Here is a 27,139-nt window from a genome sequence, read left to right on the forward strand (position 1 = left end):
TATCATAAGGCTGACTTCTAAGGCTTTCCCCCTGTCCTTTGCACTGCCTTGAAATGTTGGCCTTTTCCACGTGGTGGTTCCTCAGTGAAGCACAAGAGGGAGATGTTTCCCCATTTATTTATTTTTTACAAAAAAAAAAAACTGCCAAGGACTTTTCTCTGAATGAAAAAAAAGGAGGAAACAATTAATCAATGGGGAGGTCTGTGGGCGGCCATACTGATGCGGTTACCATGGTGACCGGGAGAGTTTATGTCTGGAACCAACCAGGAGGCAGCAGCCGGTAATAGACTCTGCCTACCAGCCCCCAGGAGAAAAATAGGGTAAGGATTCTGCCCTGGGCGGGGGTGGGGGGGTGGGGGGATGCTCCCTTAGGGACACCCCTGAAAGGAATGACACAATCCTGATGTTGAGACACCTGTGCATTGGGGCATCCCCTGCAACTGAGCTATAGGTACCAATTGATAGACTTGATCTCACCTGTGCAAAATTTTTGTTCTATTGAGAATCTGGTATCAAATCCTAGGCTGAGTTGGGATCGGCTGTCTTACGCACCTTATCAATGAGCCCTTTGGGCCACCCCCCCAAAAAAAACTTTTCTTTTTACTCAAGACTTTGAACTTAGGTGTCTTGGAGGACTGCAAAAGGAACTGCGAAAAAGACTCGCAGAATCGAAAGTGGAGACTCTATGTACTTTCCCTCGTCTGTTTATTTTGCAACACAGGAAAATATTCAATTAAAAACTTTTTAAAAATGTCTTGGAGGAGCGGCAGTTTCACATATATATATATATATATATATATATATATATTTCTGTGATCTAAAACAAACAAACAAGGAAGGAAAAGGACATATAGAGTCAACACTTCCAATTCAGAGAGTCTTTTTCACAGTTTACATTCGGTGTGAGACTGTTGCCATAGACATTGGGGGGGGGGAGAGAGGGGAGAGGGTTGGGGGCTGGAATAATGGTCTTTCCATTCTATTGCATAGTGTTTGTGCAGGATTTTTGTGTTGGCGTCTCATAGGTGAGAGATTGGAGGGGCCAGAGAATTCTGTGACATTTGCTTCGAGGCTTGCTTTGGGAAAGCAATGGATAAATATAACAAACAGTAGCAATAGATAATAGCCATCGTTTTAAATTAACGACAAGCCGTTTTGCGTTTTCCATACTTGTAAGACTTCTTTTTGTTTTGCGGAAAGCGGCAAATAAATGTAATAAATATCTTTTTGAAATGATAATATTTATTTGGTTTTTCAAATGGCAGTTTTACAATCACATACCCTACTTACAACATAAAGAATCTCCTGGAATTATCTACTCCCCTCTGTGGGTCCTATAGTTAATCATTTCCTCCAGCATCTTTTATAATAATCCAAATCTTTTATATCTCCATTATATCCAAAATTCACCATTAAACTACAAGTGTTATCCCAATCCTACTAACAGTTTTAACTGTTTACAATGGTTTATATATAATTTTTTTTCAATTCTTTATTAAAATTTTGGTTTTCCTGATTTCTGATTCTTCCAGTCATTTTTTCCATTTTGGCATAATCCAACAACTTAATCTGCCGTTCTTCTCTGGTCGGGACTTTATCTCTGGGCCAATATGTATATATAATAAACATCAATCCAAAGGACGATAAGGGATAATCACCCCAATTGTTGCCTCTGTGTTTAAACTTGCATAGGCAACGGACAGCAAAGCCTAATTAAATCCAGGGAGAGTATTTGAAGAGACAACCCATTTTTTAAATAGACAGGCAGAATTCCTTGCAAGAGTTGTGTTTTTAAAACTAGTTGGGAGGTTGCTTTTTGCTGTAACTGCCTCACAATTATTAAAAGTACAGGAGTCTTGTATTACTTTTGGGATTTCTGAGCTCACGTTGTATAAATGTTAGCAGGTTGCAGGAGCTGCAGTTGCTCTGTTGTGTATGCTAATTTTGACCAAATACTTTAAATTGTGTATTCAGATACGTCATAACGCATGAAAACATTAATTATGTCCAGGGTCTAAAGTTACCTGTCTTCAGCACTTCGCACACAGTGCCGTGCAGTGCTATTTTCTAAAAAAAATGTTTAGGGGTACAGTGGTACCTTGGTTCTCAAACGCCTTGGTACTCAAACAACTTAGAACCCAAACACTGCAAACCCAGAAGTAAGAGTTCCGGTTTGCAAACTTTTTTTCGGAAGCCAAACATGCTCCATTTTGAGTGCCACACTTCCGTTTTGAGTGTTACACTGAGGCCTGTCTGTTTTTGCTATTTTGTATGTGAGAGTTCAGAACTTAACTGGTTAAGTGTTCTGAGATGTGCGTCACTTTCTGACGTCAGCTTGGAAGCTGGGAGGAGTCTGGGAGGAGACTGTACTTTCTTGTTGTTCTCTCTGTGTGTCTTGAGAGAGACGGACATGTTTTTACCATGGCTGCAAGCAGTGATGGACAAATGTTCCAATAAAGAGCTGTAAATAGACGAACCTGTCTGTGTTTGCTTGCATGGAGAAAAGGAGAAAAAGACTGCTTTACACCGCTGTATGCTACTCTGCTAAGCCGTGGCTAAAGAGACAGCAGAATTTGTTGCGCAGCTAGGAAGGAAGTGTGCCGGACGCTGTAAATCACTGATTGGGATCGTAAAGAAATCAGTGGCCACGGCTCCAAAGATCGTTATCTCCGACAGGTTATGGAGGTCAGTAAACGCTCGTAAAACAGTCGGCTTTGAGCCACTGGAATGCTTTGAAGCTAGCCGGAGGTTGGAGGCTGCATTCCGTGAGTCTAGCCTGATGCCGGGAAGCAGAGGGAGTTTTTGCCTGCTTCTGAGAGGCAAGAGAGCTGCTGAGAGACAGAGCTAAACGCTGAGCCGGAGCAGCTGGGCCGTTTCTCCACGTACAGGAGCCGGAATCAGCTGGTACTGAGTGAGTACTGCTTGTGGGGCACCTTGGGAGAACGGGAGAAAATGGCAGAGAGCCAGGATATGCCGGTGGAAAAGCTCACTTTAAAAAGTTGGGCAACCTGGAGCAGAAGAGTAAGGGGCTGGTTCCTGGTCCATGGGCTTTGGGAAGGAAGCCAGAGGGAGCCAAAAGCACCACCCCTTAGCTGGGAAGATAGCCAGCAGAAATTGCAACAAGAGCTGAATATGCTCAGAGCATGCATTCATGCATCGCTGAAGCCTCATTTGGAGGGTGTACAGTCAGCAAGGGCTGCCTGGGATGTGCTGAAGGGCTTGTGTGAAGCTTCAGCAGAAGGCCAGAGCCCTGGAGACGCTGGACTGGCAGGCCCATTTCCCGATGTATCGGCCTCTAGGAGCGCTGGTGAGCAGATCGGGGGGGCGAAGAGTTCCAAAGGCAAGTTTAAGAAACTTTCCACTGTTGCTGAAGCAGAGAGCAGCTTCAGGAGGGGCGAGGCTGGTGGGAGGCGCCGTTCCAGGAGAAGGAAGGCCAGGCCAGCTGGGAGGAGCCCCGGGCAGTGTTTTTCCACTGGAGTTCAACGTCTGCGTGGCAGTTGCCCCCACCGGAGCACAGAGCCGAGGCAGGATGTTTTCAAGGACACTTCTCATGGGAACCAGGCGGGTTTCCATGGCAACAAGCCTGGCCAGGCAGGCAGGCGTGGGATTGAGTCCAGCCGACGTGGTGAACAACAGGAAGAGTCTTATCAAGTAACTGCTAGCATGGCTTTGTTTGAAGACAGCCGTGTGGAGCTGAATTTTGTCATTGACTCTGCAGCTAACCGCAACATGGTTCCAGAGACCCCTGCAGTCGAGATGTGGAATTGCACGGCAGTTCCAAAAGGACAGGGACAGACTGTTAAGTTTGCAAATGGACAAAGAGCTGAAATTTATAAGTTTGCTAATGTTTATCTTTCTGTTTTGCAGGAAAGGATGGAGTTTTGTATTGTCCCAGAGGTGCATCATTGTTTGTTATCTGTGCCTTATTTGTTGAAAAAAGGGTTTCAGGTTTGTTTCCAGGATGATGTCTGCACAATCTCCAAAGGGGAGAGGGTACTTGCCAAGGTTAAGAAGGGGCAGAATGATCTTTTCATTCTTAAAACGTCTCTTGGGGGTGAGGGGAAGGTTGAGAGAGCACAGGCGCAGCGTGCTACAGTTCCCACTCATGTTCAGTGTGCTTGTGCATGGCATCAGAGGACTTTTCATGGTTCTCTAGAAGAACTGCAAGTGCTTCCTGAGGTTACCAGAGGGTGTAAAATTAGAGATTGTGGACGTGCCATTAATTGCGCCACTTGCAAGCAGGCGAAGAAGAAAGGGTGCAGTTACCCAAAGGTGGAACGGGTAACCACTAAACCTTTTCAGCTGGTACACATAGATCTGTTCAGTCCTGTCAGGGAACAGAGTCTAGGGGGGGCCAGGTATCTGCTAACGTTTCAGGATGATTTTTCGCAGAGCACCTGGACTCACGGCCTCAAATCCAGGGAGGATGCAGCACAGCTAATCAAGAGCTGGATTGAGGGGGTGGAACTAAGGTTCTCCACCAAGGTGAAAGCAGTCATCAGTGACAGAAATGCTAGGTACACTGGTTCTGCTTTGCAGCAGTTCTTTCACAAAAGAGGGATAAGTTACACAGTTACTTCACCCAGTAAGAGGGGGGTGGCAGAGCTGAAGAGTGAAGCTCTGGTTAAGGCTGCACAGGTGATGCTGACAGAAGCTAGGTTACCTCCAAAGTTTTGGCTGGAGGCAATCCGTTGTGTGTCTTTCACCTGGAATCGTGTCTACAACTCACTGGTAGGTGACACACCGTACTCTTTGTTGAATGGCAGAAAACCCCAGGTTCACTTTCTGCGCAAGTTTGGATCTCCTGCGGTTGTCCCTGTGCCTAAGGCTTTGCAAGGGCCAGATGGAGCCAAAGCCCAGAAAATGATCTTCTGTGGGTATGAGCCAGACGCTCGTGCTTGGAGATTTGCTTACCCGTCAGGTGATCAGAGTAAGGTGCTGATCAGTAAACACGCTGAGTTCTTTGAGCAGGATGAAAGGCCAAAGATTTCTGCACAGCGTGATGTTCTTTCAGAATGTCTCTCTGATCCAGAGGACAGTTCTGTTGAGGAGGAAGGAGAAACTGAGTCTGCTGATGACGATCAGGTCACTGACCAGAGTCAGGAGCAGGATGGGGCGTCTCCACGAGTTGTTAGAAAAGGACAGCCCAAGAGTGAGCCTAGTTCTCCTGTGAGTGTAATGGAGAGGATTCGAAGACGCTTTAAGTCAGAGGGGGAATCCCGTGATGCAGAGGACACACCTGCTGGTGACAGTGAGCCAGAGGAAACACCAGAGTTTGTGCCTAGACGATCCAGTCGCACAACCAAGGGTATTCCACCTGAGAGGTACCAGGCCACAGGTGCGTGGGTAAGTTTCGCACAGTGCGTTTCTGAGAGTTGTGAGGTGATTCCACAGATGCCTAACAGGTACGCCAAGGTAGGGCGCAAGGCATTGGGGAAGGGATTGATCTCATAGGGTGTTGCTGAAGATGTTACACAGGTCTTGTCAGAAAGCAACGCAAGGGGGTGTGTGAGAGTTCAGAACTTAACTGGTTAAGTGTTCTGAGATGTGCGTCACTTTCTGACGTCAGCTTGGAAGCTGGGAGGAGTCTGGGAGGAGACTGTACTTTCTTGTTGTTCTCTCTGTGTGTCTTGAGAGAGACGGACATGTTTTTACCATGGCTGCAAGCAGTGATGGACAAATGTTCCAATAAAGAGCTGTAAATAGACGAACCTGTCTGTGTATGCTTGCATGGAGAAAAGGAGAAAAAGACTGCTTTACACCGCTGTATGCTACTCTGCTAAGCCGTGGCTAAAGAGACAGCAGAATTTGTTGCGCAGCTAGGAAGGAAGTGTGCCGGACGCTGTAAATCACTGATTGGGATCGTAAAGAAATCAGTGGCCACGGCTCCAAAGATCGTTATCTCAGACATTTTTGTGGCTCTTTTTCTTTCTTTTTTTGTGACTGTGTGGAACCCAGTTCAGCTACTGACTAACTGATTGATTGATTGATTGAGTGAGTGAGTGAGTGACTGCAGTGTCGTTTTACTGTTGTTAGCCGCTCTGAGCCCGGCTTCGGCTGGGGAGGGCAGGATATAAATAAAATTTATTATTATTATTATTATTACATTGTTTACTGTTTTCATTTTATGGATCAGTGGTCTTGTTAGATAGTAAAATTCATGTTAAATTGCTGTTTCAGGGGTTGTTTTTAAAAGTCTGGAACGGATTAATCCATTTTGCATTACGTTCTATGGGAAAGCATGCCTTGGTTTTGGAATGCTTTGGTTTTGGAACAAACTTCCAGAACGGTTTAAGTTTGAGAACCAAGGTACCACTGGACTCTCATTTTTCCTACTCATATTGAAATACTGCCCCTCAATGAGGCCAAACTTAGATTCACAAAATGTTTAGGGGTATGTGTACCTGCCTCCCCCCCCCCAAAAAAAAGCACTGGTGCCGTGACTGCAGAATGCATGCAGTAGTTTCAGAACAAAATAAGAACACGGAAAACAAGAGAAAACCTTTCTGTGCTGCCCTGATCTGTTTTCTTTGCTTCCCCAAGGTTGCGTTCAGACTCTGAAGACTTAAACCATGGCGAAAGACAAGAAAAAGAAGGAGAAGAAGGAGAAGAAGGGGAAGAGGAAACAGCCCTTAGGACACATGTCCAAAGAGCCTCGAGTTTATTTTCCAGAAGCTCTCCTAGAGTATCAGTAGGTATTGTTGTTGCTTGTTGGCACCCAACTAACTGTCTTGAGAAGCAAAGGAGTATGCCTCTTGGGGTGAAGTCAAACCACTGTTGTTCACAGCACCAAAGTGACCTCCCTGGGGCGCAAGCAGTGCCGGATTTACGTATAAGCTAAACAAGCTATAGCTTAGGGCCCCACTCTCTTGGGGGCCCCAAAAAATTTAAAGGGAGAAAAAAACTTGTTAAGTTGTGGGTGAACATATCAGACGACACAGCGATTCTTCAAACAGCTCTTGTTTATTCACAGGCCAGAACAGAACTGAACTGAAGGGTTCAGTCAGCCTGCTTATATAGAGCTCCAGTACAACGTAACTGTAACACTTTTCTAAAACTATCCAATCACTGAACCTTATTTGCATAACTATCTACAGTATCCCCCCTGCTGGCCCAGGGTGAGAACTTCATTTTTTTTTTTAAATAATTTTTATTGGGTTTTTACATTTTATAACAACAGACACACACACAAAGACAAAAACACACAGATACGATTTCATACCCTAATTTTCTTTACCCACTTTCATTGACTTCCCCCCACCCCCTCCTCTTACATCCCAGTTCCAATAATTAATTCAGCAAGTTCTTACCTAACCTCTTAAACATATTCATATTGCTTTTAAAAAAATTAATTCTTTTTGTTTATCTATATTCAACTTATCCAATTCTCTTATAATCATTAATTTCTTTTTTTTTTTTAAGGTCGATCTAACTTCCCTTCCACAAATTTTTCCCTTTATTATATTAATTATAGGTCACATTGACCAAATAAACTAATCATAACATTTTATAGTTCTATCTCTCTCCCCCCCCTGCCCCGGTTTCTGTCCCTTCCCAAACAAATGTCAAAAAAACAAACAAAAAATAGTTCTTAACCCGGATTCCTCACGTCCGAGGCGTCTGATTCTCTGTCAGTCCCTCTCTGCCAACTATATTGGTAGTCCTCTTTGTTGGTCCTAAGACCCCGAAGGAGTTCAGTCAGAGTCACATCATATTTTCTTTCATCCAGAATGTTTAAAAGTGGTTGCTGCGAAGGATCATCTACTTTTCCATACTCAAGAGGAAAGTCCCAATCATGTTGCTTTATTCTTTTTAGTTTTAATATTCCAAGTACTCCAGGGACTTCCCTCTTCTTCTTTCTCATCTTTCGCAGGTTTGTAATCCAAAGGTCTTCTTGCTCGTACTCTAACAGTGTAGATTCCTGATTGATATTTTCCACTTGTAGTGTCTGCACTCCTTCTTTCTTCTCTGTCAATTCCAAGAGCATCTCTTCCTGCTCAGCTGCAGAGTTTTTGTCATACGTCTCCTTTGTGCATTCAGCAGAGTTGTTTGTTTCAGAATTCAAGGTCATAAATACTTTGCTCAGAGCCATACTCTGCTCTTGCAGGATTCCCACGAGAAAGAACATTTTTTCTATCTCCGCCAGTAATTTTCCCTCTGCAGCCATTGTAATGTCACTAATTCCCCCTAGGGGGCTTTCAGTTATTTAGTAGTCCTTTTCCAATAATCTGTTACTTTGTTATTATCACTACTTTGTTTCCAATCACCTCAGCTCAAATGTATCACCTTTAATTCAGAGAGTTGTTAAATAACAAAATTCTTTACTTTGTCCGCCCGTTTGACAGCTCCTTTAACAGCTGTCAAACTCCTTTCACTTTTTCCTCCGGCACACAAACAGGACACTCCCGGGTTTTGGGGGGGATTACACACAAAGTTCCAAAGTTCCTCCCTTTCTCTCCAGCACGAAATCTTCTTCCATCAAATTTGTGAAAAACTTTTAAATCATCAAAACAGTATTCATTCCGCCTTAATTCTCCGTTCCTTGCTTTAAATCGTCTATAAGTAGAGGGGGTGCGGACTTCCCTTTAACACATCCCCCGATCGTGCCGAATTCAAAAGGTAAAAAATTTTTAAAGTCCAAATTCCACTACTCACGGGTCCTTTGTTATCCAATCCGAATTTTGGGAAGAAAGTCAGCGCTCTCCGGCCATGGCTCGCGGCTTCGCTCCACTGAAGTAGCGGTCTACTCTCAGCACCACGCCACTCTCCGTACCCTCTCCGTAGCCTTTAAAAAGGCTCTTCGTGAGTCGGGGAGGGCGCTTAAGGTGCCCACCGAGTCACCAAGTCCGCAGGCTTCCGCGCCTGCGGTTTCTGAGGGTCCCCGTGTCGCCGGCACGGCAAGACCCGTCTTCAGCGGAGCCGATTCCCTCCGGAGCTCGGAGGGAATCCGCCATTAGCCGTTCGCGCTAACCCGGAAGTCCCAGGGTGAGAACTTCAGTACATAATAAAACTGGACGTACATTTTCAAAATATAAGATACAAAACAAATAAAATAAAACCTACATACTGTGTCAGATGACAGTGGTGGTTGCTTTTGAGTAACCAGTCAGGACTCAGACCTGTCTTTTACAGATTGTATTTTGGTGCAAAACTATTTACAGTGCAGAGCCACAAGTTCATGTCTGCCTCAGTCGCTAGCAGAATCCAGGAGTGGTTGTTTCCGGGTCCTCCCCCAACATAAGAGCTTCATCACCCCCAGCCTTTTCCTTCCTTCTTTGCGTTTTACACCTCTGCGCAGGGTGGGCGACGGCAGAGGCGTGCTTCCCCCCTGGCCGACTTGGCCAGGAGCGGTGCTGAGGCTCCTAGCAGCATCCTCTGGTCCTTTCCCTTCTTCCCCACTGGAAGTGTGGCTTTCCTCACCACAGGAAGAAGAACTGCTTCGCAAGATTTTCGGAGGTTCCCTGTAACCCAACTGCTCCTCTGTTTCCCCACCCTGTTCCAATGGCAGTACCCTGACATCCAGCAACAGTGTCTTGTGTTGTGTAGGCTTCTATGATGTAAGCAGTGGGCCCCGCCTGCTAGCCTGCTTCCTAAAATATCACTGGTTTGCTCATTTCTATATATAGGGTGCCTACATTCTGCATGGACGGGTTGCATGGCAACATGTGCAAATGGCTTTAGATACCTATTAGGTCCATAAATTACCATCTAGCATGTGTTGTGGGCGAACATAGCAGACGACACAGCGATTTCTCCAGAGCAGCTCTTTACTTGCAAGCTGGACAGAACTGAACAGCAAATAGCTCAGCCGGCCTGCTTTTATAGGCAGCCGGCTGTCAACATTGTAGCAACAACAACCCAGAGTTTCCCGCCTAAAATAACTGACGTGGACCTGAGTGAAAACTATCTACAGACCTGAGTGAAAACTATCTACAGTATCCCCCTGCTGGCCCAGGGTGAAACTTCACTACATAACAGGTTTGCTCATTTCTATATATAGGGTGCCTACATTCTGCATGGACGGGTTGCATGGCAACATGTGCAAATGGCTTTAGATACCTATTAGGTCCATAAATCACCATATAGCGTATATTCAACACAAAAAACAGCAACAATTTGTTGTTGACAAAGGACAGCTGGACATATAAAGGGCCCCATTACCTTCAGTAGCTTAGGGCCTCACCAAACCTAAATCCGGCCCTGGGCACAAGCCTGGGCGGTGTGTATGGAGATCATGGGATGGCCAGATGACAAGAACCCTCTTGATGTGACCCAAAGGGAAGCAGAGCAAGACGTTTGGCACCAGCCGGCCTACAGAAGTTGCTGGAAGGAGGCATGCAAGGTGCCATCCGACTGTCTTAGGGATTCCACTCTGGATTTGTGTAGGGTTGCCTCCTTAGCAGGGTGGGTTTGATTTAAATAAAATCGATTTAAATCACGATTTAAATCACTAGTCGGTAACACTTGATTTAAATCATATTTTTTTTAATAGAAAGACTCATTCTTTCTGGTCTAATCTTAATATTTACATCCAGGTGAAGGTTTCATTTCTGGAATAATAAATTTTCAGAGTAGTTTTTACAGTTATATCGAAAATTGCTGATTTGGTTATACTGTTATACTGTTATACTGTCTATGTGACAGATAATTATGAAATTATGGTGAGGTTTAATAAGTTAACTGTTGATATTTGGACAACTTTTCTGCTGTACTTTACTGGAAGGAGAAAAACAACCATTTCCTTAAGAACAATTTATTTAACTAAAATAATAACATTATAGCATGTGTATCCATGTTTGTTAACTGATGTGGTTAAACAATTTTTAAAAACCCTTTGAGTTTTAGCCCACATGAAAAACTTAAAACAAATCCTTATTTCCTGATGAATAGCCTTTTGACCATAATGTAACTTAAACAGAAAACTACCTTTAGAAAGATTTCCTCCCTGAAAGCATTTTATTTTAAAAATCCAATTTAAATTTAAAAAACCCTGATTTAAATAAAAATATATATATTATATATCACACACACTTCCCTCTGGGTAGCCAAACTAAGGCCCGAGGGCTGGATGCGGCCCAATCGCCTTCTAAATCCGGCCCGTGGATGGTCCGGGAATCAGGGTGTTTTTACACGAGTAGAATGTGTCCTTTCATTTAAAATGCATCTCTGGGTTATTTGTGGGGTCTGCCTGGTGTTTTTACAGGAGTAGAATGTGTGCTTTTATTTAAAATGCATCTCTGGGTCATTTGTGGGGCCTAGGAATTCGTTCATTCCCCCCCCCCAAAAAATAATATAGTCTGGCCCCCACAAGATCTGAGGGACAGTGGACCAGCTCATGGCTGAAAAAGGTTGCTGACCCCAACTCTACACAATGTGCAGAAACGACTTTCTTGACTGTTGAACCAGCCCACTATTAGTCTCCTCCCTGCATGCGATCAGTATGTACAGTGGTGCCCCGCAAGACGAACGCCTCGCAAGATGGAAAACCCGCTAGACGAAAGGGTTTTCCGTTTTGGAGGCGCTTTGCTAAACGAATTTCTCTATGGGGTTGCTTCGCAAGACGAAAAAATCTTGCGAGTTCCCACAGGTTTTTTTCGCTTTTTTCTGCCCTTTCCTAAGCCGCTACACCGCTTATCAGCTGTTCCGCTGATAAGCCGCTTAACAGCTGATCGCTAAAAGCCGCTAATAGCGCTAATAGCGCTAATCCGCTAAGCCGTCAATGGGCTTGCTTCGCAAGACGAAAAAAACGCTAGACGAAGAGAATCGCGGAACGGATTCTTTTCGTCTTGCGAGGCACCACTGTATAGTAAATTAAGAACCTCACTTTAGGAACATCTGGGGGGCTACTGGCTCATCTGCCTTATTGTATATTTGTGGGTAGTAGGACTTTCCCTCCCACCCCATCATAAGAAGAGTCTGCTGGATCAGCTATTGGCCTATCTAGTCCAACATCCTTTTCTCCCTGGGGCCAACCAGATGTCTGCCCCCCTGTGATTCTCGTCAGCAATGTCTAGGCAACACAGTGACCATGTTCATATGCAACAGACAATCTTGTATAGAATTCCTTCAAACCATAACAAGTGACTACATTATTACATGAGCACTGTTCCACAGCATTTGATATTTTCATTTACATACATTCATTCAAAATAAGATGGGTTTATGAAGAAATTCTATATCCTCCCACCACGCTGATGAAGAATTCTGCGAAACAGTAGTCAATATCCGGAATCACTGTTCAGAGTTGGACATCATATTTGCTGAATGCACAAAGCTTCACAGCTTGTCTTTCATCGTACAAAGTCTGGTGCCTTGCTTCATTTAAAGATTTTCAGAGACTTTGAGGTTAAAGATTTCATTTTGGACTTGTTATGGTTTGAAAGAATTCTATAAAAGATTGTCTATTGTGTATGTACATGGTCATTGTGTTGTCTCTAGACATTGCTGACGTTCTCTTTGCAACACAAGGGTTTGTTTGGTTACTTACCCCTGTGATTCTCAGCAACTGATAGAGGAATACTCAGGGGCAGACTTTGGCCTTCCACATTTCAGCGGTGCCCTGTGCAAGGCCAGAATTCTGTGTTGTCGTCCCCCCAACCCGCCTCTTGCCTTCCATTCTGCTCAATTCACTATGCCGTAGTTGTGACACCCTAGGCTTGGCACCCGGTGCAGTGGAACCTGTCGCTGCACTGCCCTAAATCTGCCTCTGGCACAATGCCTCTCACAGTGGAAGTAGAACACAACTGCCACAGTAAATTTGGCGTGGGGAATCTGAATTAACAACAACAACAACAACAACAACAACAACAACAACAACAACAACAACAACATATTTATACCCCACCCATCTGGCTGGTTTTTCCCAGCCACTCTGGGCAGCTCCCAACAGAATATTAAAAACACAATAAAACATCAAACATTAAAAGCTTGACTAAACAGGGCTGCCTTCAGATGTCTTCTAAAAGTCAGATAGTTGTTTATTTCCTTGATATCTGGTGCGAGGGCATTCCACAGGGCGGGGGCCACCACTGAAAAGGCCCTCTGCCTGGTTCCCTGTAACCTTACTTCTCGCAGGAAGGGAACCGCCAGAATGCCCTCGGAGCTGGACCTCAGTGTGAAAGGTATAATGTCATCACATTTCAGGAACAAAAAACTATGATGAATGTAAGTGCAAGAGCAGCCTGGCTTCCTGCGGTGTCTAGAGACTTTCATATTCATTCATTCATAATCCTTTATTAGGCATAATACACCACACATTAACTAACAAGCATCATATACAGACTGTATAAAATAAGGGCTCAGCGAACACAGTTTCTCTCAGTCTTATTCTTAACTCCAAGAAATAAATCGATGAACATAGATAATATAATACAGCATAGCAACATCACCTACCATTAAAACCACTAAGTCTCTTTATCGTGGCCCATTCTTTCTTCATGGACAGCACTTAAAAATTCAGCCGCTATTAAAGTAATTTGATCATTGCTGTCCGCCAGCAGGGACTTTCATATTCCATGCTTTTGGATATATGAATTTGTGCCTTAACACTTCTTTTAAACTGAAGGGTATTTAAAAATAAAATAAAATATAGTGCACAAATATAGTGAATGTTTAATTTATTTGTATCCTTCTTTTCCTCAAAGAGGCTCAGGTAGCATATTTTCTTGGTAGCATCGTCACTTATCTGTGTTTTAATTATCTTCAGAATTCAGATAAAGGAAGAGATCATCGATGAGCTTCTTTTTGAAATAAAAAACTTGGAAGCGCAGAATGACCGAAACAAAGAAAGGGTATGTAAACATATGCTTCTATTTTGATTTGGGGGAGGGAGCACAGCTCAGCTTTGCATGCAAGCGGAAGATTCTAGGTTTAGCCCCAATTGGTTTATTCACATGCATAGATAATTTTCTTTGTATGCTGCCTCCTCCACAATTCAAACCATGCCCAAGACGGCTTACAACATGAAAAAAATACACACTTGCAACAGAAGTAGTAATAAAATTTCAAAAGATTTTAAAAATGCAGAACTGAACTGAACAACTTCCACATATAACAAGGTCTAAAATAAAGATTCAAAAAACCAGCATCAGCAACTCGCCCAAACAACACTCCAGCCAGAGAGTCTGCTCAGCAGCCTCCGCATTTGTAGCTGGAGTCAGTCCAGGCCAGTTGGAAGAAGGCCTGCAAAGCAGGGAGCTGGTCTTCCAAGAATCATAGGCAAGACAGCATCTGCAGTTCAAAGGATGAGGTAGATTAGGAGATGGGAAACAGTGTTAGTTCCAGGATTAGGAGGAAGAGAGGCTCTGCCCATACGGTTTGGGGGGGGGGGCTCCTTCTCCTCACTATTGCCTGTTCACTTGCCCTCTCTATTTGGAAGATAAGAAGCTGCCTTATAGCAAATCACATCATTGGTCCATCTAGCTCAGGCACCCTCAAACTCGGCCCTCCAGATTTTTTGGGACTACAACTCCCATCATCCCTAGCTAACAGGACCAGTGATCAGGGTTCAATACTGTCAAATACTCAATAGCTCAATACTGTCTAAATGCTCAATACTCAATAGCTCAATACTGTCTAAAGGGAAGGGGGATGGAGAGGTCTAAGTGGGTGCTGTATATTATTATTATGTAGCTCAGGTGTGGGGGAACTTTGGTCCCCCTGATGTTGCAGAACTACAATTCCCATCATCGCTGGCCATTAGCCCTGCTTGTTGAGGCTGATGGGAGACGCAGTTCAGCAACATATGGAGAGAAATAGGTTCCCTATGCCTGTTGTAGTTACTAGCAAGTTGGGAAGCTACCTGTGAACCAAAATAAGGGATAAAAATCCCTACTCTAATTTCTTTGGTAATGATGTTAGACAGGCGATGGACTCAGGAAAATGGCATGCATTTATATAAGTAGATCTGTCACATGCAATAGAATGATAGAGATCCGTCGATTTATTTCCACTGGATTATTCTGACAATTGTCACCATTGCAGGGGGTGGACGGGGGGGAGGGTTAAGTTGGTTTATTGTGAATTGCTTTTTTGGATATTTGATTCTGCAATTTTTTGCTTCCGTTTGCAATTTATACCCCACCTTCCCATAATGTCTTCCGATATACAGTGGTGCCTCGGTTTAAGAACAGTCCGGTTTAAGAAAGCTTTGGTTTACAAACTCTGCAAAACCGTAAACAGTGTCCTGGTTTGAGAACTTTACCTCGGTCTAAAAACGGAAGTCGGGCGGTGGAAGGGCACCGGCAGCCGGAGGCCTCATTAGGGAAAGCATGCCTCGGTTTAAGAACGGTTTCGGTTTAAGAATGGACTAATGGAACGGATTAAGTTCATAAACCAAGGTACCACTGTATGTTGTTTTGCTAGCCAACTTGACCATCCCAAAGAAAAGGCACCATTAAAGTGAAAGAAGTAACATTTTGTCAAAAAACTTTCCCCCTCAGAATCAGCAGCTAAAGAACGAACAGACTTCACACATCCGAGCACTCCTAGTCGCCCTGAAGGAGCAGGAAGAGGCTTTGGCGAAAGTTGAAGTTGTTACCAGAGATGATGTAGAAAAAGCGATGAAGGAGAAGTGGCAGTATGTTAGGGATCAGGAAAAACTCATTAAAGGTGAGCTGGCGCTGAAATCCCTCAGTTGCTAGCTCAAATCCCAGGTGGAGTGGAGGACGCGATTTGGGACCCAAATCAGTTAAACAAGGACCTATAGATACAGTCTGGCCAAGTGTAGCCCTAGTGGTGCCTGGGCCAAGCACAATTTGAGATCTCTGGTGCCTTATACAATGTAGGCTATAGTGAGTGTTTTCTCAAAAGAGCATTCCACAGGGCCTTCTATGTGGTGGCCCCCCAATCCCCAGCTGCCAGTCACCTAACCTCCAAAGTCTTCTAATGCAGCTTTTAAGGTATGGGCAGATTCTTATGCAAGTCCTGTTAATTAGAAAGGAGGAGAGCATTTGGACTTCCTCAGGTTTGTAATATCTTCAGACAGCTCTGATCTCTCTGTGTGCTTCTAAGCAAGCACTATTTGAAAACACCAAGGGGGACAAAGAACAATGCACCATGGGGGGTGGAGAGATAGGATTTGAATCTAATTCTGCAACAGTCTTTGCCTAGCCATGTCTAAGTGTCGTATCTTTGGGGAGCAAACATTGGCAATGCTTGTGGAGCGCCAAAGCACCAAGTTATGTCTATTAGTTTCCTCCCTCCTCCCCTTTTATCAAACGCCATGCTGAGACTCCGTCGCTCCACACACATCAAATTGTTAGAACTTAGCATGAAAGCAAGCAGGGAGCTCAAGAGCTGGTGCTGTCTGATAAATATTAATGATTTGAAACGGGGAATACAGGAAAATGAAAAGGAAAAAAAAAACAGGTGGAGATTATCATTTCTCATTAGCAAGTTGGGAAAGCAAAGGCTATCACTCCTAACACAGCCTTTTTTTCTTCCAACCAGACATGCGGTGCCAGATTCATTACCTCGAACAAAAACTCGTGCAAAAGCAAGCCGAAGTGGATTACTGGCTGGCGTACAAAAACGTCGGGAGCGCCGAACACGCCAAGCAGATCGAGTGCCTGGAACAGGACATCCAGAAGCTGAAGGAAGACCTTGAGGAAATGACGGGTGAGTTGCCCTGGGCTTGTACTTAAACCAGAGACCGAAGACCAGAGACGTCAAGAACTAGAAATAATTATCGTTTCCAGCGTTTCTGTAAAGGAACACGTATTTCAGTCTCTTCTAAAACGTATTCCCACGTTTCCTGCTTTACCTTTCTCTTTTCTGATGGCCGGGGCTGTGTTCTTGTTTTCACCCCTAAAGAGTTTTTTAGGATTTCCCTGGAAGAGACGAAGGAAAGAACCGACAGATACATGCTGAAGCAAATGGAGCTGAAGAAAGAATGGGCGCTTGAGGTACTGATACGGCTTTGCAATTCTAGTCTTTTAATCATTATGGGCATGATCTGAGCACTTTCAAGTTCATTCGACTTCTGCAGGAGAGATTTACAGCGCAATCCTGTCCTTGCTGCTGCTGCTGCTGCTGCTGCTGCTGCTGCTTCTTCTTCTTCTTCTTCTTCTTCTTCTTCTTCTTCTTCTTCTTCTTCTTCTTCTTCTTCTTCTTCTTCTTCTTCTTCTTCTTCTTTTATTTATACCCCACCCATTGAGACGGACTTATTCCCATGTATGGGGGGACAGGACTGCAGCACTAAGCACATACTTAACTTCCAATTAAGTCAATGAGGTCCAAGAGTGTTTAGTTCTGGCTGGGTTTTATACTCATAAAGTTGCTGTTGTTTAGTCGTTTAGTCGTGTCCGACTCTTCGTGACCCCCGGACCAGAGCATGCCAAGCACTCCTGCCTTCCACTGCCTCCTGCAGTTTGGTCAAACTCATGCTGGTAGCTTCGAGAACACTGTCCAACCATCTCGTCCTCTGTCGTCCCCTTCTCCTTGTGCCCTCCATCTTTCCCAACATCAGGGTCTTTTCCAGGGAGTCTTCTCTTCTCATGAGGTGGCCAAAGTCTTGGAGCCTCAGCTTCAGGATCTGTCCTTCCAGTGAGCACTCAGGGCTGATTTCCTTCAGAATGGAGAGGTTTGATCTTCTTGCAGTCCATGGGACTCTCAAGAGTCTCCTCCAGCACCATAATTCAAAAGCATCAATTCTTCGGCGATTAGCCTTCTTTATGGTCCAGCTCTCAACTTTTTTCCTACCCCCCCCCAATCCCTCCCTCCCTCCAAGGACTTCCCTCAGCTCCTCTCTCTGATTTCTTGACACATATTATTCTCTGCATGTTATAAAGTTCTACATATCCTCATCTTATCTATCTATCATGTTACCAACCAATAAATTTGTGTATGTTTATTCAAAACCTGCCAGGGAGTCCAATTCATTTTGCTGTCTTTTTAGATAATTTGTAAAAGCCTCCCGTTCTTCCTTAAAGTCACAGTTGTCCTTGTCCCGCAGTTTATATGTCAATTTAGCCAACTTTGCATAGCTCATCAATTTTTCTTGCCACTGTTCTTTCGTTGGGATTTCTTTATTCTTCCATCCTTGTGCTATCAAGATTCTTGCTGCTGTTGTAGCAGTTGTTTTTCTTTTTTATATTTTTTAAAAGATATTTATTAAGATTTTGTATAACAAGCATCACAATCAAACAAAAAAGAGAAAGACAATAAAAAAGCACAATCAAACAAAACAGAAAAATACAATAAAAAACATAGAAAAAGTAAGAAAAAACAAAAAAACAAAGAAAATCTAGTTTTTTGCTTATTATCTTTATAACCCTCTTTCCTGACTTCCTCGCATCTCCCTTTTCTGTGTTCCCCTTTACACAATCAAATTCAGCAATTCCTTACCCTCTTTCAAATCTTATTCAATATTGTACATTTCAACCTATTATGTCTCCGATTTTTCCTTTCCTTTTAAATCCACTTTTACATGTTCTTTATAACTTAATCCCTTGTATCATTTTGTTTAATTTTGACATAATTTTACCCTGGTCTTTTCCCCCTTTTCTTTTAAAACATTTTTGCATATTCCTTTTAACCATGTCCCTGATGCCATATTATCTTTATATCCAACATCATTTTAGCATTCAAACATTTTACAATGTTTTTGGAGATATTCTTTGAACTTCTTCCAGTCCTCTTCCACCGACTCTTCTCCCAGGTCTCGGATTCTGCCAGTCATTTCTGCCAATTCCATATAGTCTATCACTTGCATCTGCCATTCTTCCAGGGTGGGCAAATCTTGTGTCTTCCAATACTTTGCAATGAGTATTCTTGCTGCTGTTGTTGCATACATAAAAAATGTTGTAGCAGTTGTTTTTCTTGGCAGGTCTTGTCCTACAATCCCTAACAAAAATGCTTCTGGTTTTTTTACAAATGTCATTTTAAGCATTTTTTTTCAATTCATTGTATATCATTTCCCATTCTTTTTAAACTACTCTGCATTCCCACCACATATGATAAAAAGTCCCTTCTTTTTCTTTACATTTCCAACATATGTTTGACCCGGTTTTATACATTTTTGCTATCCGTACTGGTGTAATATACCATCTATACATCATTTTCATACAATTTTCTTTCAAAAGAGAACAATCTGTAAATTTCAAATTTACTTTCCACATGATCTGAGCACTTTCAAGTTCATCTGACTTCTGCAGGAGGGATTTACAGCACAATCCTGTTCTTGCTAATAATAATAATAATAATAATAATAATAATAATAATAATAATAATAATTTTATTATTTATACCCCACCCATTGAGTCTCGCTGTATGCTGTGGGGCTTATTCCCAGGTATGGGGGAACAGGACTGCAGCATTAAGCACGTACTTAACTTCCAATTTAAGTCACTGAGGTCCAAGAGTGTTTAGTTCTGGCTGGGTTTTATACTCATAAAGTAGGCTTGCCATATTATGAAGAGCAAAAAAAGAGGACGCTGTGACGGCTCTCGTTTTAAGTACCCCTGCTATAGGTAGGCTATAGAAACTGTGATATATTGCTGGGGAGGGGGGGAGAAGAGAAGAGGAAAGCAAGTCTTCAGCTAACAGTTATGTCTATGTCTCATCCAGAAAGTATAGCCAGGGACATTTTGGCAAATTTTAAAAATCCATCTGGACAGAAATTTTACCCCTGAAAAAGAGGACGTGTCCTGGAAAAAGAGGGCACATGGCAACCTCACAAGCTTATTTGTGACATTCCTTAGAAAGTAAAACAGAAATGCCTCTCTCTCATTTACTCCTTTTAAATGAAATTGCTTCTGTATCCTGCCTTCCCGCTGCTCCACAACTTATTAAAAACACACACACTAAAACAGCAGCGATTGAAATAAGAGTTAAAATATGAGCAAGAAAGGTAAGCCAGGTTAGATTGGGAGTGAGGAAAGTAGAAAACGTATACTGTGCCTCCAAAACCTGTACTGTACTTGGCAAAATAAAAGCTATTTCCTGCTTTCTGAAGGTAAATAGAGGCCTTCACATTCTTGTCTTCTCCTCAGATTAGTCTGCATGCTCTCTAGAGGCCTTTCTCAGCCTCTTGTTAAGATGCGATTGCTTGGCCATTGGGGCAGGGCCTCCTTTGTGGTGGCCTCCACCTTCTGGAATCCTTCAACCACCATGATCCCCCTTAAGCCTTCCTGTCAAATAAAAGCCTGTTGTATCTTGTGGCTGAACCTTCTCTTGTCTCTTTCCTCAACGTTACGAGAATCCGTTACCAAACTGAGAGTTAGCTCATTCGTTTGGTGTTCCACAGGCAGCATAAAATTGTTTTCATTAGCCTGGTGTTCAGAATAGCGCAGATCGCATCCATATTTCATTCTGGGAATGCGTGTGTCTTTATGATTTATTACTATTAACGTTTTACGTGATGCATCACATCAATAAGCAGCTGCGAAGTTCTTTTGAAAAATGGGAAAGCGAAAAAGAAATGTAAAAATAGATATATAGAAGGAGGTTTTGTGTTTTTATTGTTCAAAGTTTTGGATGTTCCTCTGTGGGTATCCTGTCTAGACTATCACTTCCTTCAATGCAAAGGTTCCAGCTTCAGCTGCGATTTCACGCTTTCTTTCCTCAGAATGCTGTTAAGCATATCGACAAGACCAGCTGCCGGGAGATTAAAGAATATGAGTGGTTAAAGGAGGAGGTAAGCGTATCTGGAAGTGTAATCTGGATTTCCAAGGAGAGGCACTGCCAATCAGTGTGGACAGTATTGACCTAGATGGACCGATTGTCTCCAACTGCTTCCTAGACAAGGAAGGGTGGTGGGTGGTCAGAGGTGGAACATACAGTTTGACTCCCCGACATCCACAGTTCAAAGGATATTGGGTGGATAATAATAATAATAATAATAATAATAATAATAATAATAATAATAGTATAAAAATAAATTAAATTTGTATATCGACATTCATCCATAGAGCTCAGGGCAGTTCACAGCATAGAATTATACAGTGGTGCCTCGCAAGACGAAAAGAATCCGTTCCGCGAGTCTCTTCGTCTTGCGGTTTTTTCGTCTTGCGAAGCAAGCCCTTTGACAGCTTAGCGGATTAGCGCTATTAGCGGCTTAGTGGCTTAGTGGATCAGCTGATAAGCGGCTTAGCAGATCAGCTGATAAGAGGCTTAGTGGATCAGCTGATAAGCGGCTTAGCGGCTTGGAAAAGGGGGGGAGGGGAAAAAACCCGCAGGAACTCGCAAGACATTTTCGTCTTGCGAAGCAAGCCCATAGGAAATTTGTTTTGCAAAGCACCTCCAAAACGGAAAACCCTTTCATCTAGCGGGTTTTCTGTCTTGCGAGGCATTCATCTTGCGGGGCACCACTGTAATATTAAAACCACAAAATACATAGTGAAAAAAGAGAGTAACAAAAAAACCATAATGCCCACACGTCACATTTAAAATGGCATCGGGTGTCAGTCAGCCAAAGGCCGGGTTGAAGAGGAACATTTTTGCCTAGTGCCCAAAGGTCTACAATGAAGGCGCCAGCCAAAGTTCCCTGGGGAGAGAATTCTACAAATGGGGAGCCACTGCAGAAAAGGCCCTGTTCTTATGTTGCCACCCTCTGGACCTCATGTGAAGGAGGCACACGAAGAAGGGCCTCAGATGATGAATGCAGAGCTGTTTTAGGGCTTTATAGGTCAAAGCCAGCACTTTGAATTGGACCCAGAAACTCACTGGCAGCCAGTGCAGTCGGGCCAGGATCGGTGTACAGTGGTACATTGGGTTACAGACGTTTCAGGTTACAGACTCTGCTATCCCAGAAATAGTACCTCGGGTTAAGAACTTTGCTTCAAGATGAGAACAGAAATTGTGCTCCGGCAGCAGCGGGAGGCCCCCATTAGCTAAAGTGGTGCTTCAGGTTAAGAACAGTTTCAGGTTAAGAACGGACCTCCAGAACGAATGAAGTTCTTAACCCGAGGTGCCACTGTAATATGCTCAAACTCTTTTGCCCCTGACCACCAAATTCTGCAGCTGAAGCTTCTGCACCGTCTTCAGAGGCAGCCCCACATATAACGCATTGCAGTAATCCAACCTAGAGGTTACCAGAGCATAGACAACAGTAGTTAGGCTATTCCTGTCCAGATCGGGGCATAGCTGGGCCACCTGCAGAAATGAGCTGCTTCCAGTTTGAATGCCTAGCATAGGGCTGTCTCGGTGGGCCAACGGTCTGCTTTGGCAGAAGGGCAAAGGACTTCAACTCAGGGTTTCATATCTCGTGGCAGGTGGCAGGGTACAAAAAGGAAGTGAGCGATTTGGAAGCCTCGGTCCACGAACTGGAGAAGGAGAACATCTACCTCATCAACAAACTCTTTGAGCGTAGGATGCAGTTCCTTAAAGTTCCCAGGTAAAGGTGTTCTCCTAGCATTGCACAAACACTGATGAAGCACAGGAGCTAAAGAGTTGACTTGACTCTTTGGCCCTTGAGCAAACTACAGTATGCCAAACAGTAAAAAAAAAAATTAAAATAAATAAAAATCCTGATGTTTTATTATTTACTAAAACACATACAGTGGTACCTTGGTTCTCAGACTTAATCCATTCTGGAAGTCTGTTCGAAAACCAAAGCGTCCCAAAACCAAGACGCGCTTTCCCATAGAAAGTAATGCAAAATGGATTAATCTGTTCCAGACTTTTAAAAACAACCCCTAAAACAGCAATTTAACATGAATTTTACTATCTAATGAGACCATTGATCCATAAAATGAAAGCAATAATCAATGTACTGTAAAATAAATAAGACAGTATTGTAGATGATAAAAATTAAAATTCATTCTTTTCCTTACCTGCACTGAAGATAGTCATTGTTTGGATGGGGGGCTTTTATCCATTTCCACAGCCACACTCATCAATCAATCAATCAATCAATCAGTAGCTGAACTGGGTTCCACACACTCACAAAAACAAATTAACTGAAAAAGCTTCAAAAACGCAAAATAAATAGCAAAAACAAAAGCGCCAAACTTAATATATTCCAGGAGTCCGTTTTATTTGTGAAATGTTTGAAAACCAAGGCACAGCTTCTAGTTGGTGCAGGTGCCCTGGAAACAATAGCCGACAGCAGCATTGGACAATTGGCTTCTGAAAAACATTCGAAAACTGGAACACTCACTTCCAGAATTTCAGTGTTTGAGAACCAAGGCATTTGAGAACCAAGGTAAGCTTCCAGTGCTTCTCTGACAGGCACTGTCTCTATTGTCTTTTCGGCACCTGTTGGAGACATTCAAGCCGATTTCCTAGTCTATACATACCTGTACTGGATTTGAAATTGTTTTTCAATTGGCGTTATTATTGCTCTTTTGCTGCAAAATCGCATTGAGACATTTAATAGGAAGCAATTGACAAATCGAATAAATAAACAAATGTGCAAGCAAACAGCTAAATATAAAGCTGTAAGCCACTTGATAATTACGAAGGAAAATATCCTTCAGAGGAGCAGCATTGGCATGGAAAGGACAGAATTAACAAGCTGCAGCTCTTCTCTTTCACATTAATTTTGAATAAATTGAATAATTTCCCCCTAATCAGTAATTTGGACGAGTAGCTATCATTGCCACACTGACTGGAGTCGCTGCAAATTGCTCTTGGCAAGGAAATAAAAGCCCTGCCCGCTTTCATTGCTGGCTAACCATCCCAATTGTGAAACAAAAGGCATTTTAAATGGTAAATTAATGAAGGCAAGAGGCCAGGATTCCCACTTACTCACCCAATCCTGCTTAGTTTGGCTATGCAAGTCACTTCCTTTTGGGGAACTGGCATGCTCAGCCAATGCGACATGATTTAACTGGTGCATGGGCCACACTGAGCAGGCCTTTTAACCTTCCCACTCATCAGCTGATCAATCAGGAAGAGTTTTGTAGTGAAGCTCATCCTAAAACGCAGGAGAAATCACTTCATTTGTGCAAGCCCCTTAACAATCGCAAAGGGTTTTGCACTGAACCTCGCTGTTAAAACTCAGGTTTCCCCCCCTTCTGCTTCAGCAAGGTGCTTTGAAGTCCCGACTTAGGGACTTCAAAGTGGCCAAATCGTGTGGTGTCATCGTGACATCAGGTGGGTGACTCCACCCACCTGCCAAATTTGGTCCACATGGCCAATCCTGATGAAGATTTGAGCCGGGGAGCCAAAAAGGCACCCGATCCTTGCCTTCGAAGGTGAAAGGCTGTTGTTCAGTAGCAGAACATATGCTTTCGTGCAAAAGGTCCCATGTTCAACCCTGGGTGTGGCCTTATTGTAGTTTTGTACACTGCCTTCGTGTATTTCTATGAAAGCTCGGTTTATAAGTATTTAAAGAAAAATATGAACGTTAACAAGAGCTCAGGGCATGCAAGAGAATAATTCCAGTGGCAACAACGTGAGTATGCACTTTAAAGATGTGCTACCGTTCTATGTTACAAGGGAAGACAGAATTTCAAACCTTTTGATGTTGCTTCTTCTCCTTTTAATTTTCCAGAAAGTTATTTCTTACCCAGGGAGCTGGCCTGCAGATGCTTGGAGACCAGGAATATGGTGGCCTTTCTGGTAATCCCCTTTCTACTGAGTTGATTGTAATAGTGATGCAGACGTTACAGCGTTGCCTCCCTAAGAAATGGCCCTCACAGCCCCGTGATAGTTTATCGGTGAGAAATATCCCACTGTAGACATCCTGGAAGCTGGTGTAACTGGAAAGCTGGAAAGCTGGGACTTGAGAACCAACACTGCCATGCTCTGCCTCACTTGTGAAGGGAACTCAAGCATTACTGTATGGTTAAGTGCTTTTGCCCCAAGCAAGGGTCAAACAAGTGTGGAATAAAACTTCATAGTGTGCAAAACCCTACCTGGATGAGGAAAACAAACACACAAAAACACACAAACACAAAGTTATGTCCTCTGTGTGTGTGTTCCCTTTCTTCATTCCACTCGCTGTAGGACTGAAGCTGTCCTAAAAATGCAATAATCTTGCCAGCAAGCTTCTCATGGGTGGGAGTGAAATGGGTGTTATGTTCAGTTTTCACCCTCATCCCTGATAAAACAGCTGATCGCTGCACGGTTAGGCCAAGCGCAGTAGACAGGGCCAGGTAGGCTGTACTATTTTCATTTGGCTGTCAGAAGGAACACAGGTATATACATCAGCTCAGTTGGTTAGAGCATGTTGCTGATAATGCCAAGGTTCAGTCCCTGTGTGGGACAGATCCTGTACTACAGGGGGTTGGCCTATATGTTCCTCGGGATCCTTCCAACACGACAGTCCTATTATTCCATCCTAATGAATACCAGGCCATGAACAGCGTTGCTAGTTGTGGATTGGCAATATCTGGGTTTTTAAAAAAATGCCTCCTCGGTCCAGATGGAGGACATAGGGGGAGAAATTAGACTACTGTACAAAGGTGTCCAGCTTTGTATCCGGCCCTGCCAGCCCTGGCATATGGCCCTCAGAAGTTTACCCAGGAAACAATGTGGCCCTCGGACTGAAAGAGCTTCCCCACCCACCATTGCATAGCAGAATAAATTTCAAAGCCCAGCAAGCAGTAATAGATAGAATTCCCTCCCCTCCGCCACCACCATTGTTGCAGCAAAGTTTTATTAACAGTATTGCAGAAAGTGTTTTCCCTCCCCTCGCCTCTGCAGGAGTGGAAGCTGAAAGTACATCATTAATATCGGAAATGGTTCTCAACGTGGATCACAAAGACAGACAGGAGGCAGCAGAAAATCAGCTAGATGACAGTTTTGAAGTGATTCAAATGCAAACAGATTCTCTTGGTCAAATTCTCCCCCCTATCCTGTACGAAGACTCAAATGATTTCAAGGCAAGTATCTACTTTCCTCTTCTCTGCGTTAGGATTTTAGGTAGAAAGGGTGAGGTAATAATGTGCCCAAAAGGTTTGTGCTGACCTGGGCAATTAAAACTGGTTTGTTTGTTTACACACACACACACACACACACACACACACACACACAGTCCGTTTGAGCCTGATCATGCCCTCAGCAACATAGCTCCTAAAAATGGTCAGGAGTTGGCCAGGATATTATTTCCTCCCCTTGTGCATGATCAACAAAGTCTACCCGGAACGCAGAGATCTCGCCCTGCACTCTCACTTAAGACATTTTGCAGGGTTGAGGCAGCCACTCTTGAAATTTTGGCACCCCAGGAAATTGGCTAGATGGCCCTTTGTACCTGGGTGCTCGTTAGCTGCTGCTCATGCAGCAGCAACCTAGATTTCCCAGCATTTAATTATCGTATCTCTAACTTTGCCTTGCCTCCAAGAAGCCCAAGACAGCATATATAGCTCTCCCGATCATTTTATTCACAAGCCACCCTGAGGGGTTGGGTCAAGTGGCCCAAGCTTACCCAAGTGAGCAAGGATTTGAACAGGAGCTGTTCCAGCAGCAGCCACTACCAGTGTGGCGATTGTGGATTGTTGTTATTTCTATCAGAGATTTGCTTATTCGGTTATGCCATGGTCATTTTAAGATGCAGGAGAGGGCGGAATGTTTTCTACTGGGTAACATGCTAATCTGTGTCCATCTGAACTCCAGGAGTACAAGGATCTGGGGCCCCTGGCAGTGAAATTGATGACTACGGTGGGCCAGACTATGCCAGTTCACGAGGATGCCAGGGAAATGCCAAGCAGAACAAAGCTTGAAGAAAAATATGATGCCAGCCGGCCTCAGCAGCGCATCACCTACCAGATGATCAAATCCGTATTTCATTGAGAGCGAGGAAGGTAGAGGCTACTGCTTTTCTTTTCAAAAATAGGCTTCCGGTTGTTGGAACTCCCCCACCCTTTGTATGACACTTAAATGTTGACTTGCATAGCAAAGATGTTAATATTGGGTACATTTACAAGGGTATGTACATTGTGTATATTGTATTCCCATTCCTCCTATGCACCAAATACAGGATCTGAATTACTATTGCAAGTGGCTCTGGTTTGATTTTTGCCATCCGTGAAGGTTTAATGTAGTCATTTCATGAAATCTTTATACCGTTTGACTGGAGAAAAATCCTCAGTGCTCCTGGACCCATGAGTCTCACAAGATATGGCACCAACTTACATTTACCAGTGTTATCAGGGCCATCAAAGACCTTCACACGTGTTCTCAGTTCTTACAACCAACCTGCAGGATAGTGGCTTGTTTAAAACCGCCTTGGGAGTTTGTAGAAAGGGGCAAGATC

General features: G+C 43.5%; 1 protein-coding gene across 2 annotated transcripts; it reads left to right on the forward strand.

The window, feature by feature from the left end:
* The first annotated feature begins 188 nt into the window (after positions 1–188).
* CCDC83 (coiled-coil domain containing 83) lies at positions 189–26,883 on the forward strand. Of its 2 annotated transcripts, none has more exons than XM_081860585.1 (11): positions 189–320; positions 6,544–6,691; positions 13,706–13,790; positions 15,441–15,609; positions 16,450–16,617; positions 16,813–16,904; positions 20,567–20,635; positions 22,212–22,333; positions 24,437–24,504; positions 25,591–25,769; positions 26,500–26,883. In XM_081860585.1, the coding sequence occupies exons 2-11, from the start codon at positions 6,573–6,575 to the stop codon at positions 26,674–26,676; spliced, it is 1,248 nt and encodes a 415-aa protein (XP_081716711.1). In that variant the 5' UTR covers positions 189–320; positions 6,544–6,572; the 3' UTR covers positions 26,677–26,883. The 2 variants fall into 2 exon arrangements, with proteins under 2 accessions (XP_081716711.1, XP_081716710.1); XM_081860584.1 differs by lacking the exon at positions 189–320 and adding an exon at positions 327–451.
* Positions 26,884–27,139: the final 256 nt, after the last annotated feature.

The sequence above is a fragment of the Podarcis erhardii genome (genome assembly GCF_964252035.2).
Source record: "Podarcis erhardii genome assembly, chromosome: 4".
Classification (NCBI taxonomy): Eukaryota; Metazoa; Chordata; class Lepidosauria; order Squamata; family Lacertidae; genus Podarcis; species Podarcis erhardii.

Excerpts from the sequence above, each read along its gene's own strand:
- CCDC83 (XM_081860585.1), top strand. The coding sequence starts at position 6,573 with ATGGCGAAAGACAAGAAAAAGAAGGAGAAGAAGGAGAAGAAGGGGAAG. Across the intron at positions 6,692-13,705 it reads GAAGCTCTCCTAGAGTATCA|AATTCAGATAAAGGAAGAGA; the intron begins GTAGGTATTGTT and ends AATTATCTTCAG. Across the intron at positions 16,618-16,812 it reads AGACCTTGAGGAAATGACGG|AGTTTTTTAGGATTTCCCTG; the intron begins GTGAGTTGCCCT and ends TCACCCCTAAAG.